This window comes from Battus philenor, unplaced genomic scaffold, assembly GCF_028537555.1.
Source record: "Battus philenor isolate CCGP_79_NKW_IND1 unplaced genomic scaffold, ilBatPhil1.0.hap1 SCAF_8, whole genome shotgun sequence".
NCBI lineage: Eukaryota > Metazoa > Arthropoda > Insecta > Lepidoptera > Papilionidae > Battus > Battus philenor.
The window spans coordinates 2245138-2263656 of NW_027181748.1; the positions used below are offsets into that span (position 1 = coordinate 2245138).

The 18519-nt window shown below is 30.9% G+C and overlaps 3 protein-coding genes across 3 annotated transcripts in view; 1 reads left to right on the forward strand and 2 right to left on the reverse strand.

The window, feature by feature from the left end:
- LOC137931569 (pre-mRNA-processing factor 17) overlaps nt 1-549 on the reverse strand; it is a 55654-nt gene extending 55105 nt beyond the window's left edge. Inside the window, exon 1 of the mRNA XM_068775002.1 lies at nt 276-549. Within this exon, the coding sequence (XP_068631103.1) occupies nt 276-446 (171 nt within the window). The 5' untranslated portion in view covers nt 447-549. The remainder of the gene's footprint in view (nt 1-275) is intronic.
- A 546-nt stretch (nt 550-1095) lies between these two features.
- On the forward strand, nt 1096-9664 carry Vha14-1 (V-type proton ATPase subunit Vha14-1). Its single transcript, XM_068774835.1, has 4 exons — nt 1096-1232; nt 1366-1447; nt 2445-2650; nt 9314-9664. Exons 1-4 carry the CDS (start codon nt 1179-1181, stop codon nt 9344-9346), a joined length of 375 nt encoding a protein of 124 aa, XP_068630936.1. The 5' UTR covers nt 1096-1178; the 3' UTR covers nt 9347-9664.
- A 371-nt stretch (nt 9665-10035) lies between these two features.
- Nucleotides 10036-17834, reverse strand: CAH9 (Carbonic anhydrase 9). Its single transcript, XM_068774834.1, has 5 exons — nt 17708-17834; nt 12733-12936; nt 11897-12168; nt 11080-11310; nt 10036-10542 (listed from the first exon to the last, which is right to left on the reverse strand). Exons 1-5 carry the CDS (start codon nt 17751-17753, stop codon nt 10336-10338), a joined length of 960 nt encoding a protein of 319 aa, XP_068630935.1. The 5' UTR covers nt 17754-17834; the 3' UTR covers nt 10036-10335.
- Between the last annotated feature and the right edge of the window lie 685 nt (nt 17835-18519).

Below are 18519 nucleotides of genomic sequence, written 5' to 3' on the forward strand. Positions count from 1 at the left end.
ATAATCATTTAATGTTCTATATCATATCATTCTCAGAAGTGGTCACTGCCATTGGGTTAAGTTCATGTAAATTATGAAAATTCTTTATACATATGTGAATACACCATCTCGATCAATCTGGGCTACCATTTTCCTTTCCAACGTGCTCGGGTAGTGAATCACATTCACCCGCTAAACGAAGAAAGATCAGATAGATGCTCTGACGGTAACCCATCTCCGCTCGCTAATTGCGTACATGGTGATGAAATACAAAACAAATAATTGATTAACATTACCGTAGGAGTTACAACAGGGGCGGCACATATTTCCAACTTCTTTGCTACAGAATATTTAGGATCAATTGGTTTCAAGTGAGTCAACAAATCTTCATTGCTGTATTGTTCCCTTTCAGGATTATCATCTCCTTCGTCCTCAGAACTACTACCATAATTCTTTATATTCAACATTTTGATTCATATACTTAATCTCACAACATTACAGCAGAAACAACTGTTGCACAAATATTGTTATTTTAAAATGAGTTATTCATAACAACATACGACGACGAACATGAAGTATGACAGTGACAGCGTCAAGTTAAACAACAGATAAAGAAAGAGGAATGCAGAACAATGAATTTATTTAATTTTTGATCTGAATCAGTTCAAAAGTTACTTCAAAAGGTAATGCATATAAACGCAGACACAAATAAATACTCTAAATAAAAACCATAAAATTTAAGAGATTCATTAATTTTTGTGGAAATTTATTAATTCTTCTAATAGCAGTAACCGACATTTATGAATAGATGTGTTATATTTAATTTTCTAATTTGTGAGTCAATAATATAATTTATTTGATATTTTTTGAAACCCTAAATAGGTTCCTATGTCGAGCTACTCATTCATTGATCCTCTTTATATTAAATAATGTATTTAATCATAGGCGATTACTGGAAATTATTCTTGTAATAAATTTAATTCAAAATAGATTATTAATATTAACATGCACAAAGTCTTGCAAATTTGGTCAATAATTTATATTTAATCACACACAATTAGTATTTAATTAAAACCATAGACATCTGGCAATTGACAAAAATAATCAATGTGAACATTTTGGGAAGAAATTAAAGTCAGGTGATGAGTGCTTGTGACAGCCCATAGAAATCAAGAAAATATTTAAAAAAACTCCTAAATATGGCTTTGCAATCAGCAGTAAAGGGCAAATTGATCAGCGTTATTGGAGATGAGGTAATAAGCTTTCACTTTTACAAACTGGATCATTTATTGCTTTATAATAAATTATACATTATTTTTAATGTTTCAGTATTTTTGATTGTCATAACTTGATTGCTGAATGTAAAATTACTGTAATAAATTTCAGGATACCTGCGTTGGTTTCCTCTTGGGCGGCGTCGGCGAAATCAACAAAAACAGGCACCCAAATTTCATGGTTGTAGACAAAAGTAAGGAAACCTTTTTCCTCCTTCATATCTTTAAGTCTTTAGTTTGCAAATTTAGACCCAAATTTGACGCTGTGCTTCGTTCAATTCCTTAACAATCGTTAAAATGATATGATAACCCCATTACAATTAACATTTAATATTCCTTAACTTTGATGATAACCAAACTATACAATTCTAATTGAAGTCTTTAAAACACCGTAAAGGAATGTTCTCTAAGATTGACATACGCTTTAATACACATAATGTCTCACTACACAAAGAAACTTGGTAGCGACTTTTTGTCAAAATGTTTATTTTGTGTTTATTGTAAATCCATCAAAGTAGCTGTAGTACTCGGCATTTGATTTGACACAAGGAATAAAAGAGATGTTCAACTAAATTAGGTTTTGTAGTGTTATATTTGCTAATTGTAATTCCTGAACTGTCCTAGTACAGCACAACGAATATAATTCTCTATAAACTACACAGGCAATCTTTAGCGCTAAGTTTTTTGTTTTGTGCAATGTGCCAAATCTTTTGCTAGGTGATACTTAGTCAACACATATATCAGTCTCTAAAAATTTGTATGGGTCAATTCCAGTGTTTTGCATGCCCAAGACATTAAAATGTGCTCATGCCAGAAACGGAATTTAAGGCTTATACATAGGCTGATTTATTATAGGTATAAAAACTTTAAAGTGATGAACTAGTAGCTCATTTCCCTACCGAATAAGTTAAAAAAACATTTTCCAAAATTGAGTTTACTGTATATTACAATTAATTATTATTTTCTTTCTGTCCATGTAGATTTTATTGGCAGAAGTTATTGGCCTTTCACATTTTAAGGGAAAAAAAATATTTTCGTAAAATATTGCAAAATTATTGCTGTATGTATGGATGATTAGAAATTATGGGCTTTAAAGCTTCTTACTGCCGAATAAACAATACATTCCCTTTTAAACTTTTACACCTGTAAGCATATACATATAATTCTATTAAATTATTTTAATTTTCTTAGATACACCTGTAAGTGAAATAGAGGACTGCTTCAAGAGATTCGTGAGACGTGATGATATTGACATCATTCTTATCAACCAAAACATAGCCGAGATGATCCGTCATGCAATTGACTCCCACACCGCTCCGGTACCGTCTGTACTCGAGATACCCTCTAAGGATCACCCCTATGATGCCAGCAAGGATTCTATCTTACGTCGTGCTAAGGTATGATTTATTAGAATAGTAATAACCGACATAGTCCAGAGACTTTGTATTTTAAAGTGTTCGCAGGCCACATACAGTTCAATATTCAAAAAGGTTTTTTTTTGTGGTCACTTATAAATTTCCTTAGAGTAGTAGAACAATCAATTCCTATGATTTATCATCACTTAAATAATCCTTTGCACTATAATATGAATATTTGACACATTTTCATTTAATGAAGTTTGTAAATTTAGTTCGATAAATTTAGTAACACCATAAAGCATCTAACAAGAGTATTTATTGAAAATTTGTTATACCGTATGGCATATTCTATATATATTATAAGAATTATACCTAGAGAATGGCCATCCATATTTGAAGTATTTAAAATTGGAATGCCCATAACTTAATTGCACACTTAAATTAAAAAAATCTTGTATAACAGATCTAAAATGAATAAGGTGTAAAATTAAGAATTTATTAAAATATTTGGAATTTATTTAAACTATTATTAGTGTAAATATATATTGTCTTGGATGAGCTTGAACATATATATCTATTAATATAAATTTTAAATTTTATTTTACAAATAAATAAAATTGGTGTGTCTGTTTGAAATATTTAAATAACTTTTTACTGCATGCTTTTGAATGAATACAGTATATTCTAAATGTGGTGTTCTGGCTAATCTCTGAAATGGCGGGACTTATTTTGTCGGAATACTGGCAGATAGCTGATGTAATATGGAGTAACTCAGACTCCAGTTATTTTCGAAAAATTCGTAAACAAAAAAACTAAGTAAATCAAGTAATTTTTTTGTTAGCTTTCACATGGGCAAAGGAGAAGTCCAAGCATAGCCACTTATAAATGAACATTAATTATTACATATTTTGTATTGTGCCTTGTGCATTTTACTAGCATTGGGACTGCTTAATTAATTTTTTCAACTTATGAATTATATTGAGAACACATAAACATCCTTAACATAATGCCAAGAATTAGGCTGTCAGTGCACTGTGACTATATTTAACATGTTTCAATTTTAAAACTAAGGAACTGTACTGCAATTACCAGACAAAGTCTACACTGTTAAGTTTGTAAATTTTGCTATTAATAAGTGATAAGGGGTAAAGGAAGCATTTACATGTCTAGATGCTATTTCTGTTTACCCAACTTTGGTCCATTTTCAGATGGATTTCTTTAATTTGGTGAAATTTTGCTTTAATAAATGTTTATTTTCTGACTTGATGTGCTTTTCAGACAATTATAACAAAGCTACATTATCATTTTTGACACTAAAAAATTTAATGCGTAGTTTGTTACGCAATTTGTAAAAATTAGTCATGTGTAAACATTTTTGACATCTCTGTACAGATAAGAAATTCACTGTACATGACTCTTTACAGTGAATACAATATTGTTTATATATTTATGTAATGAAAATTACTATCTGTGAGTGATATCATGAGTTTTATTTCTCTATTTGATATCTTACAAATAACATACATTTTGTAGTTAAATAGAAAAAATATATAAGGAAACATGTTCCAGATTGATATATTGTCTTAATCATAAACAATGATAAAAAATAAGTTTGCTGTTTTGTACATTGCAAAACATAATTAAATAACCAAAAAATGATTCTATTGTTTCTGAAGAGGTTAATGTTGTCTGCCTTGAGGCTTTTACAGCTTCATCGGTACTGAGTTCACGGAGCGGAAGGTTCCGTGAACTAGATGATACCAACACTTTTTGTTTTGATAGTTGTCAAATGTTTGACAGCCAAGAACAGTAGGTTTAATTTATTCAAGTGCTGATTTATATTGATGCGCAATGATTGGTTTTGCGCTGCTCGCATCCAGGGATATCTTGGGACCTTGACTATGTTGGTCCACCTGGTGTTGGGTGCGATTGTCACTTGAAAGCCTTTCGGTCCCAGCAGCCATCGATTCCACGAGCAATGTGCTTTACTTACTGGCTCTTCGAACTACACCGGAGAACTTGGTTCTTCTGCAAATCTCCTCATTTCTAATTCGATCTCGCTCATAAATAAGTGGCCAAAATCCAAGTGACATATTTATTCATTTTTAATTTGGATATTTCAACTCTATGACAACTCCATTTGTTGTTTGAATATATTGATAATAGGTTGTATAAAAATTGTTAATTTTTGTTATTTGTGTCTTTGCATATTTATTTTATTTTTATTTATACATATTTTTATTTCTACGCATTTATTTCAAATCCCTATTATAATTATGATTGGGAGCTGTAACAGGCTGTTATAAAATTACATGTAACCTTGTTTTTATTTTATATTTTTCACTGAATATCAGCGCTGTAATGTGGTATAACATTTGACTGTACATTATGTCTTGCCTGTATTAATTTTAAGCTAAGCAAACAATTATAACCTTCTTTTTTTAATATGTGGTCAATTCAAAATATATAAACATTAAGTGTGATTTTTAAAATGTTTACAACCTTATCTAAATTATAATTAATTTGTAGCGAAATAATCACTGTTGTCAAAATGCTTATGCGTAGACCAGTGGCGTAGCTAGAATATTTGGGGCCCCTGGCAAAATTGTGGTCAGGTGCCCCCCTCCCCCATTTTTTTACTGAGTTAAAAAAATTTCACGCACTTAAGACCACATGGTGTTCTTTTGGGGTGTTTTTTTAAAACTTCATATGGTGTTCTCTTCAAACGAATCTTTTTTTCTGAAAACGCCATATGGTGCTATCTTGAAGGTCCAAATTTACCAAAAAATATAAGGTGCTATCTTGAAGGAAAAACTTTTAACAAACACATATTTAGTTATCTTAAAGGATTAAAAAAACGGACGTTGGTAGCTTTGGGGAGAGGGTCCCAAAAATAAAACGAAAAAATTACCTTGTAAAAAGAAATTAGCCGAAATTTTTAAAATAACATAAACCGAACAGGATGCATTTGAACCTGATGACCAACTCCGACTAGTAAATGTTTCTGTAAAATATTGTGAATGCGGCTGACCCACGCATATTGAAAAGGGAAATTTGGCCACGCTATTAACGGACGAATGAGGTGTTCACAGAAAACATGTAGAAAAAGACTTCTCTATTTTATAACACAATTTCGAAAATTAACATATGGCGATTTCGGCCACTATGCGCATTTTATATATAAATTGTTTAGGCATGAAAATATAGTATATTTCGGATGAAACAGATGTTAGCAGGTTTGCGATTTATGGTATAATTCATGGCTTTCAAATTATTTAACTCGCGATACCCTCTCGGTTTATAAGTTTTTCGCGACCCCATTCAATAAAAGATTCCTTAGCGACCCCCTCCAAAAAAATAAAAAAGAAAAAAGTCTTATAGAAATTCTTATTTTCTAAATCTCGCGACCCTCTAAAATTTTCAGGAGACACGCTAGAGGGTCCGAAACTCAGTTTTAGAAGCCTTGGTATAATCTATATATTTTTTAATAAATTCGATTATAGTTTTTTTAATACTTATTTCGATAAATTTGGGCAAGGGGGGCACGCCCATGGTGCCCTAGGGCGACCGCCCCTCTTGCCACCCCCTAGCTACGCCACTGGCGTAGACCGATGGATTGACAGATAAGTAAAAGCATTTTGACAACGGTGAAAATTTCACTACAAATTAAATAACTTGTTACATATCATAACTTATAGCTTTTGCATATTACATCTGCATGGACTTGAATGATAAAATAGACTTTTTTCCCTCAGGTATTGTATATTCATACCAAAGGGACCTTTTATATAAGGCAGTGTTACATGATACATATTATGGTATATCTATATCAGATTTAACAGTTATGTTTACTACTGTCTTTGATTTTATACAAGTTACGATTTTTGCTTATATCTACCGTCATATAATGCTTAATGTTACTGGTTAAGAACATGTATATACAGGTGTGGCATGGTTGTGATGTAACTAATTTATTACTCCCCCTTTTACTGCTAAGAATCGAAATGAAATCTCGTTACGATTTCATCAGGTTATTAGCAAAAGAAAAACAGCCGAAATTTCGCTGTATCTTCATAGAATCACATTTTTCGAAAAAAAAACGAGATTTTTTATTGAATTTACGTAGACTTTGGTAGTTTTTAAAAAAGATTGAAGAAAAATATTTCATTTGATTTTCTTATTCCATAGCGTCTCAAAATTAATGTTAACTAATAAAGCATTTAAAATAAATTCGTCATAATGCAATTTATAATTCTATACTGTTATATTTAACTATAGTTTTCATGGGTATGGGTGTACAAATACATAATAAAGTTCCACAAGATATCTGGGACCTTCCTTATCTTAGTATTAAATCTAAAATTAACAGTATATTACTTAATAAATCTTATTAAAGCATTAAAGATTTTTCAGTTCATCGAAATGTGTTGAACTTGGTTTGTTGACTCATTTACATGATTGATTTTATAATATACACATTAAACATTGTTAAATTTCATTTGAAAAAGCAACTGTTAAGTTTCTGGTCGGTCTTTTCAGCTGATCAGCTAGCTGGTGGTAGTTTACTGCTTATAATGTTAAAATAGAAAAAAGCTATTTTGAAGTTTTGGTTTAGCTAATTTTGAGGCAAAAAATCTAGTATAGACCTAACAGTTACATCGTATGGATTTCTCTGAAGAAATCTGTTTTTTTCTTAAAAAAATCATAAATTCTTAAATATCTTTTAAAGGTATTTTTTTATCTCTTGGCAGACAAGGACCTCTGGTACATTCCTTTGTCTTAGGTACACAGGGACAATATGCTCTCTGTAAATTTTTCACTGCCTTTTTTTATTTTCAACCTCATACTTTTCCTTCACATTATATTTCACACATATTTCTGTTATTAGTCACATTCTTGTTCATTCCTTTCTATACTTTGTTTTTCTTTTTTACATCATCTTCCTTACTTCGCCTTCACCTCTAAAGTACTACTTATGATTTTATTAAAATATTTAAAGGAAGGGTATTGAAAGTCCCTACCTTTGTTTGATCTACCAGTACCCCTATTTTCCATGGCGATACCATAATTTGAAACCAACATCATAGACTTCATTTATCCTTTTTAATAAGTTTCCTGATACCTTCAAGAAGGTTAATATAACAAAATTCCATTCGGCCTACATATTTTTGTTATCAATATTGAAAAACCATATTTTTACATATCGCCTTTTCCACTGTTGGTAAAATAAGCTGGTTTATTTATTTATGCACCAGAAAATTAAACAAACAATGCATGTGTATCAAAGAGTGTTATAATAAACACTATATTTTTGATATATAACTTTTTTAATTTATTCAAACTATACATATACATAACGTAGGAACATGTCTGTCCAATAAGCTAGTTATATTGAATAATAATCTGCAAGATAAACAATCACATCACTCGGGGGTAACAATCACTTAAGAATTGTTATACAGTATACTAAAACCTGTTTTGTGGGATTTTTAATCTGTTGCTTCGGATGACGAAGATAGATAGCGGTAGTAGTCTAGTCCCTAGCTCTATCTTTTCACTTGGGTAATGCGTCTACCCATTAATATGAGAAGCTGGGTTGAATCAACAATTATTTTATAACTAGATTCATACACATACAAAAGCCCATCATAAATTATCTGTCAATCTATAACCACTTATATGCCTTGGCTCTCAAGGGTGCTCTCTAACTTGGTGAAAACAGCATTAGTTATTGAGAAAAAATGTTTTTACTTTACTGTAGCCAGTGTACTAGACAATTCAAATTTACTTAATGCTTAATAAAATGGCAAAAGGCGTTGTATTCAACTAGTTCAAAAATCATTAGTGTAGGCGTAATAGAAACATTATATAATTAAGTTCATACAAGGATCTGAACTGAATGCTGTTGGATCCACCAGTCTTGTTACGCCCTGTATAGTATTTTATATTTCCATAATAAAATTCTAAAAAAAAAACAACTAAAAGAGAGTATATCCAATTAATTGAAACTGAATAAATTTAAATAATTGTCAATAAAAAATAAACTTAACTATAATAAATACTTGAATTAATGGAAATAACATTACATGATTATAGAAATTTTTCCGTAAAGTTTTAGTAGAATTTAGATCAGTGTTTCACAACCTTTTTCTTTCCTTTCCTTTCTTTTGTCCCCTCCTAAGCAGTTCTTAAATTCTTACGCCCTTTATTTAACATACATAATTTTTATATTAAAGCAAATTCATTACACGTTTGGCCCCACGATGGGAACGACTAATCTAGATGCATTTTTTTATTATTTTGAACAAATCTCTTAAGGTAATAATACCTTAAATAAGTATATAAATATAATAAGTCACAAAAAGTTTATTTACTAAAAAGTTTAAACAAATTATTTGGGGAATAAAAGGCTTTACTGTATCAAGGATATTGTTATAGCTATTATGAAATGAATACAAAAATCCTGTCTTAGTTTGTTGGGCTCTTCTCAGATCAGGATGCTTGAAGGGTTCAAAATACCTTGTAGCATTTTGTGTGTTGGATGCATTTGTAGGGAGGTAGCTCAATCATTATATCGGTAATAAGTGATCATTGTAAATGATACTAGATAGATATATGTTATATAAATTTATATGTTTAATGTTATTTTATTGTATTTGTGTAATATTGAACAAGAGATTTATTTATTATTTTCTTTTACAGGGCATGTTTAACCCCGAAGATTTGGTACGCTAAGTATAAATTTATTGCATGGTTCTTTGCGCAAAAGATTGGCACATGTAAATACGCTCCAGCCAAAAAGAAGAAATTAACTAACACCTAATAAGCCATATTTAATCTGTTCCCTGTTGTCCATAAATTATTTTGTGTGTGCAATTTTTGAATTTAATAATTTGAATTAACATTCCAAATGTAATAGAATTTATTTTACCATCTTAAATGTTGCATTATTGAGCCAATAATGAAAAATAAGTTATTGAAATATGTTACATTGAGTATTAAAAATATTTAAATCTTGTATAGAGTTGAAACTATTATAGTATATCATCATTGTGTATGTGTTTTATTTAATTCCTGAAGTTTTATGTTATGATACTGAGTGTTGTGCATGTGTTTTTTTTTTATAAATTATATATTCTGTGGCGTTTGAATTGCAGTGTGTTATAAAATCTTTATATATTCTGTGCACATGAGGTAAGTCAATTTGTATAGTCTGTTAGTTGACAATAAAAGTTATTAACACTATATATTTTTCATTTTCAGTCAATGTTTGGAGCAGATAACTACAGTACATGATTAACTTTAACATCACATTGAATTTATAGCTAAATCACATGTATGTTTTTAGTAAATTTGTATATTCTATTTATATATTATGAATAAAAAAACTAAATAAATTTTAATCACTTTATTTACAAATATTAATAACAACTTATATATAGTAATACTATTTGCACAAATATTTAGTAGATTGTGTGTACACATATGTTAATGGAACACATTAAAAACAATAACATTTACCCACTATTTGGTTTTTGTTACATACCCGTAATAAAGAAAAAACATGGTCGTTAGTCAAGAATGATAAACAAATATGAATTAATGGTCCGGAACACAAAACGAGAGAGAAAAAATATTGTTAATCAGGTGGGTTTATTTTTCTCACTGTTCTGTGACAAAATGTCAGACCAAAAATCTTGTCAGAGTTGTCAAAGGTAACTTATTTAGTCATCGAATTCAGCGACGTCATTTTCGGCTTTCTTGTGTCCAACCCAGTCCCATTTGGAGTAATGGAGTTTTGTTTTCTTGAATTTGGGATTTTTCGATGTTATGCGGACAAAAACTCGTCTGCCGAATAGCGGTTGTAGCTGTCTGAAGTTGTCAACTAAAGGCAGGTTGAGGTTGGAAAGTAGACCACGGAAATTGTCCATCTAGAAGACGTAAAAGTCATTTAAAGTTTTTTGAAACATATGTTAACCAATAGACAAAATTTGACGTCCCTTTTTTTAATATTCAAGTCACGTGACGCCATGCATCACTATAAAAAAATATCGTATTCTATTTTTGTATTCAATATTTATCATTATGTAATACCATTAAGCGTAACAAAGTTGATATATATTAACCTTAGAATATTAAATAGGCAAATGATTAAAAATGTAGATATGCACTCTGAATAAAAATAAAATTTGTCTTTGAAAAAATCGATGTTTTCCGCCTGCGACTTCATCGTATTTGAATCTCTGTAACGATGGCTTTAAATTTTTAACTGACAAATATTTAGAATTTCTTACACAATTGAAGAAAACTAAATATATCAATATCAACTATATTTATATGGAAATTGCCTTAATTAGAATAACTGGATGTTTTAAAAATGTTTTTATGAATTATTAATCACTTTTTTGTTGACTATGGGCATAATAAATATACATAATCATCAACAACATAAATTATAAAATTCTTACCTGGAAAACGGAGATCGGAAGGTAGTCAGAGAAGATAACCCATGTGACGGCTTCGGCGCAGGGAGGAGTGGTTAGGGAACCCTTGTAGGTGTAGAAACGTTCCGTATCCAAGCCGGACAGGATAGAAGATAGGGAGAAGGTGTGTGGCAATTGCATGCTGGTGTTGAAGTTTTCAATGGCGGAAAGGTTCTTAACGATTGGAGTCAGTAGCTTAGCGTCGAATTCAACGACCTGGAATATACAATGTATTTATTTTTTTATTCTTTATAAGCACTTAGAGCTCCGTAACTTTTTATCAAGTGTACAAAACTTGAAAATGATATATATCATTGCATTTTTTTTTCAAATATACCGTGATTCGAATAAAGATGTTTACAGAAATAAGACCGTAATAAAATAAGTTCAAAGTAATACAGGCATAATAAATGTTAGAAACTATTTGGTAGTTGAATTTAGTAACTTATTTTGGCTATATCGTCCATGGACAACCAGAATACTTCGTCTAAATACTAGTTGTTGGGAAAGTAAACTGTAAAAAACTTAAAGATCACCTCCAGGTTAGATATTAACATTGCTATAGAAAACAGGATCGCATGGAAATAGCTGGTTGTCAACTACAGTATTGAAGACATTGGGTATTTTGAACATTTTTGGTGATCACAAAAAAACTTAACTGTGATTGTTGTGGGCTTTTTTCTGATCAGCGTTTGTTTAAAAAGGGAACTCAGTTTGGTTCTTTTTTCAAAACCAAATTGTGAAGTGACATAAAAAATGTTATAAAGAACAGTAATATGGATGAAAAGTTCAACTGCCTCACCTGATAGAAGAAGGCAAGAACGCAAAGACCATCAGGGTGTTGGAGAGCTTCAGCGAGATTCCTGTATTTCTTGTTCCTGTGGATGATGTGCATTTCAAGAGGGAGACGCATATCGTTGAGGGTGTGTTCAGAACCACGGTTGTTTTTGTCTCCCCAGTGGAAGTGGAAGCTTTCGATTTCATACTCATTGTCAAGAGGTCCACCGAAGATGTATGGGAGGCGGAAACCTTTCTTTTCTTCCTCAGATGAGTATTTTGGGATTGTAAGAGCAACTGAAAATGTTTTAATGTATATTATTCAACAAATCACTAGACGTAAATTTCTGGCAGAGTTCTATATCATATTGAACAATATTATTTTAATAAGTAATTAAAAATCAAAGATTTTGAATTCTTTGATCGTTTTATGATATATGGTATAGAAAAGGTAGAAGACGCTGCTAGAAGGCTTCTTCCTATGTCCAGTTAATGACATTCTACCACTGAACTTATTAATTTATCTAATCATTCGATTGCTGCATATATAATCTGTGGTGACCAGCAAAGGTGTTAGCTCCAAAATAAAGGCAAATGTTACATAAATCATCAATTTAAACAAAAACAAACAGATAAATGTCCTTTTTTAATATATGTTTTCATCACAAGCAGTTAGATTATTTAGAAGTTAATAAATAATCCAAATTAAAAATTTACCAACTATTAACTGTAATTAAAATTGGAATATCTATCTATTGATTTGATTTTGGCGCGAAATTCGAAATAATTTAAAATATAATCTGGTAGGTTAAATATACTTTGTTTAACACTACCAATATTATATAATACAAAGATTAATACCTGAGTGGCCGTTGTTGGTGATAGTCAATGGTCCGGGCAGTGGATTTTGGTATCCAACGAGTTCCATGGCTGGGATGGAAATGGGGATCGCTTGACGAGCTGCGATGGCGATGGGAGATTGTTGACGGCCGCCGCATGCAGGATGCAGGACTGCCCATCGTCGCTGATCAGAGGCACGGTATCCCCAGCCGAAAACGACGGATACTGGCAATGAAAAAATTAAATTTTTTTTACCTTTCACAATATCTCGATTAACCCTTCGTTTGCCGCAACATGGCGCCTGTCGGTGTCAGGAAAGATTTTATAAAAATTATTAATGGAATATTATTATCTATGATCCTGTGGTCTGTAGAACATTCAGAGCAAGCTATTTTAAACTATATTTTTAATGTGATTCGATATAATGTAGCCTACTTTATTTCGAGCAGCTATCTCCATCGGCAATTGACAGCTTAATAAATCCTTCATAATGATGCGAAATATCGATACTGTATGGATATAGCTTGCGAATTTATTGAACCCGTTGCTGGAACTTTTATTAGCAACCCGTCAATTTCGATCTACGCCAAAATAATCGTCCTATTATCAGACTTTAGATTTGGAGCAACTGTATAGTTGAAAACTTAAACTATATAATAAATCGAAAAATAAAGTAGTTGACTTTATGTCCAGTTCCATGTGGAAAAATTATGGTGCCCCCAACTTCACACATCCTTCTTTCAACAGACGATTTTTACAGAAAAATTCTACTTTATATTGCAAATACCCATAGCAACCAAGCATTTTCGTCTAATTCAAATTGATTTTACGGTTGATTTTAGTGTGACATTTCATTAATGAACCTTTTTGTTATTAATTTCTACTGCTGGCTATTTAATATTACTATTGGTTTTAAGATAAAAAAGGTAGTAAAAAATAGATAATTATATAAAACAATTACTTATGCAAATGTAATGCCGAAGTGCATTCCAAATAATTATACAAATGTCATTGGTTTAAAGTAGCTATTTATGATACCGAATAAATAACGAATCAGTGCCGTGCGCGATTTATGCTCGTACCGACTACAATTGGTACGTGTCTAGATTCGGAATAATCTAATTAAGTTCGAAAAGCGCGGCAATAAATTTAGCATTCGTCTCTGATTTATAATTCCCCTTTGTGCGCCGTTAACCGGTGTTTTGTAGATTACAAATGTATTCTCGCAATGTCACCTGTCAAATTATACAAATCTATGCAAATTTGTTTTTTTTTTCTGTACCGAATTAGTGGAGTGAAGTAGTTTTAGATTTTTGCCACGTCTCATTTAATTTATTTTATCTTGTAACTACAATTCAAGTGTTTCAGCTTCATAGAATTAGTAAATTTTTTGTGGGCAACTGGTGGCATTAAAATATCAGTCAAATCAGTGTTTCTCGACGAAAGACCCTCGTTCTATAGGAAGTCAATTCAACTGTTAAGGGGATAATTAATAATTGGACTCGACACGAGTTTTCCATTTCGCTTTAACATAAAAAATATATGATACTTAAAAACTTTAAAAACACTAAAGTGGAGTATGACATATAAAAGGTTGAAAAATATTTCTCTAAATTGAATAGTAATAAATTTAAGAAGTTCATTAAACAAAAACATATAAAAAATTCTATAATAGCGTGTTGGATTTTTGAGGTTATAATAAAACCCGTCAATGTGTTCTATTATGTTCAAGATATTGTAAGAGTCTGAGTTTGTTTATGGGTACTTAAATGTCGTTAAGTTTGTAATTCTTGCAGTTTTTGCTTATAAAGAAATTTGATCAAATTCTAGCTTCTATCAAATAAGGCTCCTTTTACATTCTTCTCTCGATTTATATAAGTGATCACTATAAATGACCCAATGTGGATGATAATATGAAGTATCGATAGAAATTTATATCATGGGATTTTCAACGAGCTGGAGGTAGCAGAAAAGGCTCCTAGAATTCTTTAAAGCAACTTAGCTATAAGACTCTCTCATGGAAGGCACTTAGCTTGGGCCTTTTCATTCAAGTCACTTAAGAAAACGATCCATGCAATGCTAGCTATAAGCTATTTCTATTTCATCGGGTAAACTTTCAAAGCTAACGTTACTATAATTGAAGAAAGAGCTACCTCTGGGTAGTCAGAAGAATCTTTAGCAACGCTTCTGTCGTTAGGGAAGACACCTGCTTGGTGTTGCCAGTATGTATTGGACTATTTAATTATTATTTTAGTCTTTCACTGTCGTCGACAGTCCGTAGACGCCCACTGCAAGGTTCAGGCCTCCTCCAAAAATATCAATGATATACCATAATCGCCACGCTTGTAGGCGGGTTGGCGATAGCAGTGTGATATTATGGTACGCCGAGAACGCTGCTGCCTCTCCTCTGGAAACTTGTTCGTTAACTATGGCAGCCCCATATAATTAATGCAAAAAGTGTGAAATATATAGAATCTAGCCCGCGACTTGCGATCGCCAGCCTCAATTCTCCACCGCTAGACTCTATTCCTTTAGGGATTACTACAACGAAATATCAATGAACGATATTGAACTTGGTGGGTTAAGTCTGGTACCCAAAATCAAAGTTAATAGCTTATAGTAGCTAATATAACGCTCAAAGCGCTATTCGTTAAGCAACAATATGAAGCTTATAGCTTATAACGATCGCATTACAGTTGTGTTCGTGAATATGTACGTGTTAAAATTTATGTACTCGATCTTACCAAGTAACAATAAACAATGCATTTCATTATTAATAATAGCTATTTATAATAGCATCCGCGAATGCATCCAACCTCTTGTTAAGTTATGATTATATGTATTTATACGCATCGGTTACTTAGCGTAATGTCGGTAAACACATACTATTTTAATTCAGGTCAACGTTTCACGTGCACCTCTTTGTTTATAATCTCTGTTATTATGGTATAATAATGTTTTATATTTACACATCTTATTTTCATCAATACTAAAATTTGATAACTGTGTTACGTGTGAATACATATCTAGATGAATCTATAATTGTAAATACATTTGTAACTGATTCCTTATTCTCGTGCCTTGATTTTGATTAGGATCTAAAACTTTTATTATTAATGTAATTGGATATGTGTAAACCATTATGAAGTAAGTCGAAAAAAGTTCATTGCTGGCCGTTTTTATTCGGTCTTAATGTGGGACAAAGTGGGTTTTTTATTTACTTTGTTTTATAAATATAATAAATATGGTATTTCGTACCGAATTATTAAAACAATATTTACTTAACTAATGATAATCATAAAAATTTAATGTCCATTTTATTACCATGACGTTAAGCATTTTTAAAGTTTTTCATGTGTTCGAAATTTAAATTCACTTAATTTGTATTATACAACATGTGTACAGATAAACAAGAGAAACATTTTTTAATGTGACTTAAATGATATTTAGTAATCTGTGACATAATCGTCTGGATTATCAAATTAAATAAGCACTAAATTGTTTTAGGGTCTCGTTCAGTTTGTAATGACTATATATGATTATATATGTTATCGTATTGCCATTGTAATAATAAATATTAAATGATTTTAATAAAATATCATACTCGCTGATAATCTTTATCACACACTGTAAGATAAGTTCGTGACAATCGGCTTATTTTTCTGATTTTGTGATTTAAATTATCGCAACCGACATGCATTAAGCGAGATGAAAATCGCAAATATATCTGACCTTTACGTGGTTTACTGGACCTAGATTTTGAGGTTAGTATTGAAAATTCGTGCGTGCGAATTATTATTAAGATATATTTAGCCAACATTGGCTAACTGTTACGTAATATTTTAGAATTTTATAGAATTTAAATATAATATTCTGCTTAGGAACCAAAGTGCGTTGTAACATCTTTGCGATATTAAACATATTCTGTATTAATACCGAAGTAACGTGTTTTGATTTTTAAAATTTTACGTTTAATATTCAAAATGATAAAATTAAAAGTAACATTTTTACACAACCTTTGACCTTTGACCTATATATTGACAGAGACAAAAGGAATGAAAATTTATTTGAAATGTTTCTTAAATAAAAGACACAATTTAAACAAATAATAGTGTGTATGAGTAATTTACGTTATTTAAAAGTTTTTTTACTAACCTAACTATATTGGAGAGATATTGATCAATTTACATGTAATATATTGTATACAGATTAAAAACTGATAAAATGATTCTATTAATTGGCAGTAGAGTATATACTATTAGGTAAAAATAAATTTTATAACCATTTTTGAATAAAAAATTAAATGCTTGGAATACATGTTCTTAGTTTTATAATTTTTTAATTTGTTTATATTACAAATTTTATGAGACAACATTAATGTATACAACAAAATTTATTTTTTATTTTAATGCTTATAATCTGTCGATAAATATATTTGTATGGAATTTTGTCTTAAAATTATTTTTAGCTTATGATTTATATAAAAACAAATAAATGATAATTTTTTAAAATGGACATCTTCACTTGATAAAATGTTTATTAAAGAATCTGATTGTTTTAGTCGGATGTTTTCGCGATCCGACGGTGCGGTTTGGTAACGTAGAGCATGCCGATTGCAACGGCTCATATCCAAAGCATATATTTTTTGATGTTTCAGAAATATAACGCTAAGTATACATAACTTTGATGTATTGTTTTAATAAAGGCAGAGGTACGTTAAAATGTTTATTAATATTTAGTATAAGTCCCTTCTTAGTTGTATAAAGAGTCTTTCCTTTTCAAATAATATTTTTTTCCTAATGTCATATTTAACATGATACTTGTAAAAAAATATTAAAGTATTTAAATGTTATTATGTAAAACTCTAGGATATTTAATCTTTGTTAAAACATAAAAGATGTATTGTAAAATAATTAAAATTTTAATATTTATTTTTATTATTATATCACTCTTTACTTTGACCGAAAATAGAAATGTGATTAAAAGTAAAACTCACCGTTTACCGCCAAAATCGCAATGACAGATGATATGAGGTTCTTCATTTTTTAATTTTATATTTAATTAAATTGTATTAGAAATGTATAATGAAATAATTGAATGTGAGAACTGTGATACTTCCTCCCTCAGTGCGTGCGGCTTATATACTACACTTGGACTTGATGCACGTCGCGGTTTCAATGGCCTAGCACGTCACTGGCGTGAGAACTAACCCTCCACTGCCGCCTTCTTATTTTCATACAACTACCATTTATTATACTGAATAAATCTATTTAAAGTAACTTAATAGATAAATTCTTTGAGCTTCAGCAAATTAAGTATGGTACAGAATTTAACTGGATAAGGATATTTCAGTCAATTATTTACATAACTAAAAAATGTAAAAAATAATTGAGTTTTGTTGTTGTGTTTTCTTACCTAACTTAAACTAATTAATATGTAGTTTCTACGCATTATTCTGCGGCGAAACCTCTTTCAAGGTAGCGAAGGTCGGGAGCTCTCGGGGTAGTAACGCCTCGGAGAGCTACACACTAATATTTCACCGACATGCGAGGCCACCTAGCTCTTAAATCGTTCAGACGGACATTTCATGGAGCGACTAGATAAGGGCCTTGAAAATACCTTGGCTTAGTCAGCTCTATTTCCAAAGTTTTGTCAGTAAATATCGACTTTAACAAGGTCATGTGTCCACCTTGTGGAGGTTTTCCGCTGCACTTGATCCGTGGTCCCTACTGAACTGTCCTGGATTAGACGTTACCAACATATTAATTCAGCTTATTTTTTTCATACCGAATAAGTGGCCCATCAAAT

Coding starts and splice junctions, on each gene's coding strand:
- CAH9 (XM_068774834.1), bottom strand. CDS start 17,753: ATGAAGAACCTCATATCATCTGTCATTGCGATTTTGGCGGTAAACG. Junction 12,937..17,707: donor TGCGATTTTGGCGGTAAACG/GTGAGTTTTACT, acceptor TTTCATTGCCAG/TATCCGTCGTTTTCGGCTGG. Junction 10,543..11,079: donor TTCCGATCTCCGTTTTCCAG/GTAAGAATTTTA, acceptor TACGTCTTCTAG/ATGGACAATTTCCGTGGTCT.
- Vha14-1 (XM_068774835.1), top strand. CDS start 1,179: ATGGCTTTGCAATCAGCAGTAAAGGGCAAATTGATCAGCGTTATTGGA. Junction 1,233..1,365: donor TCAGCGTTATTGGAGATGAG/GTAATAAGCTTT, acceptor AATAAATTTCAG/GATACCTGCGTTGGTTTCCT. Junction 1,448..2,444: donor TTTCATGGTTGTAGACAAAA/GTAAGGAAACCT, acceptor TAATTTTCTTAG/ATACACCTGTAAGTGAAATA.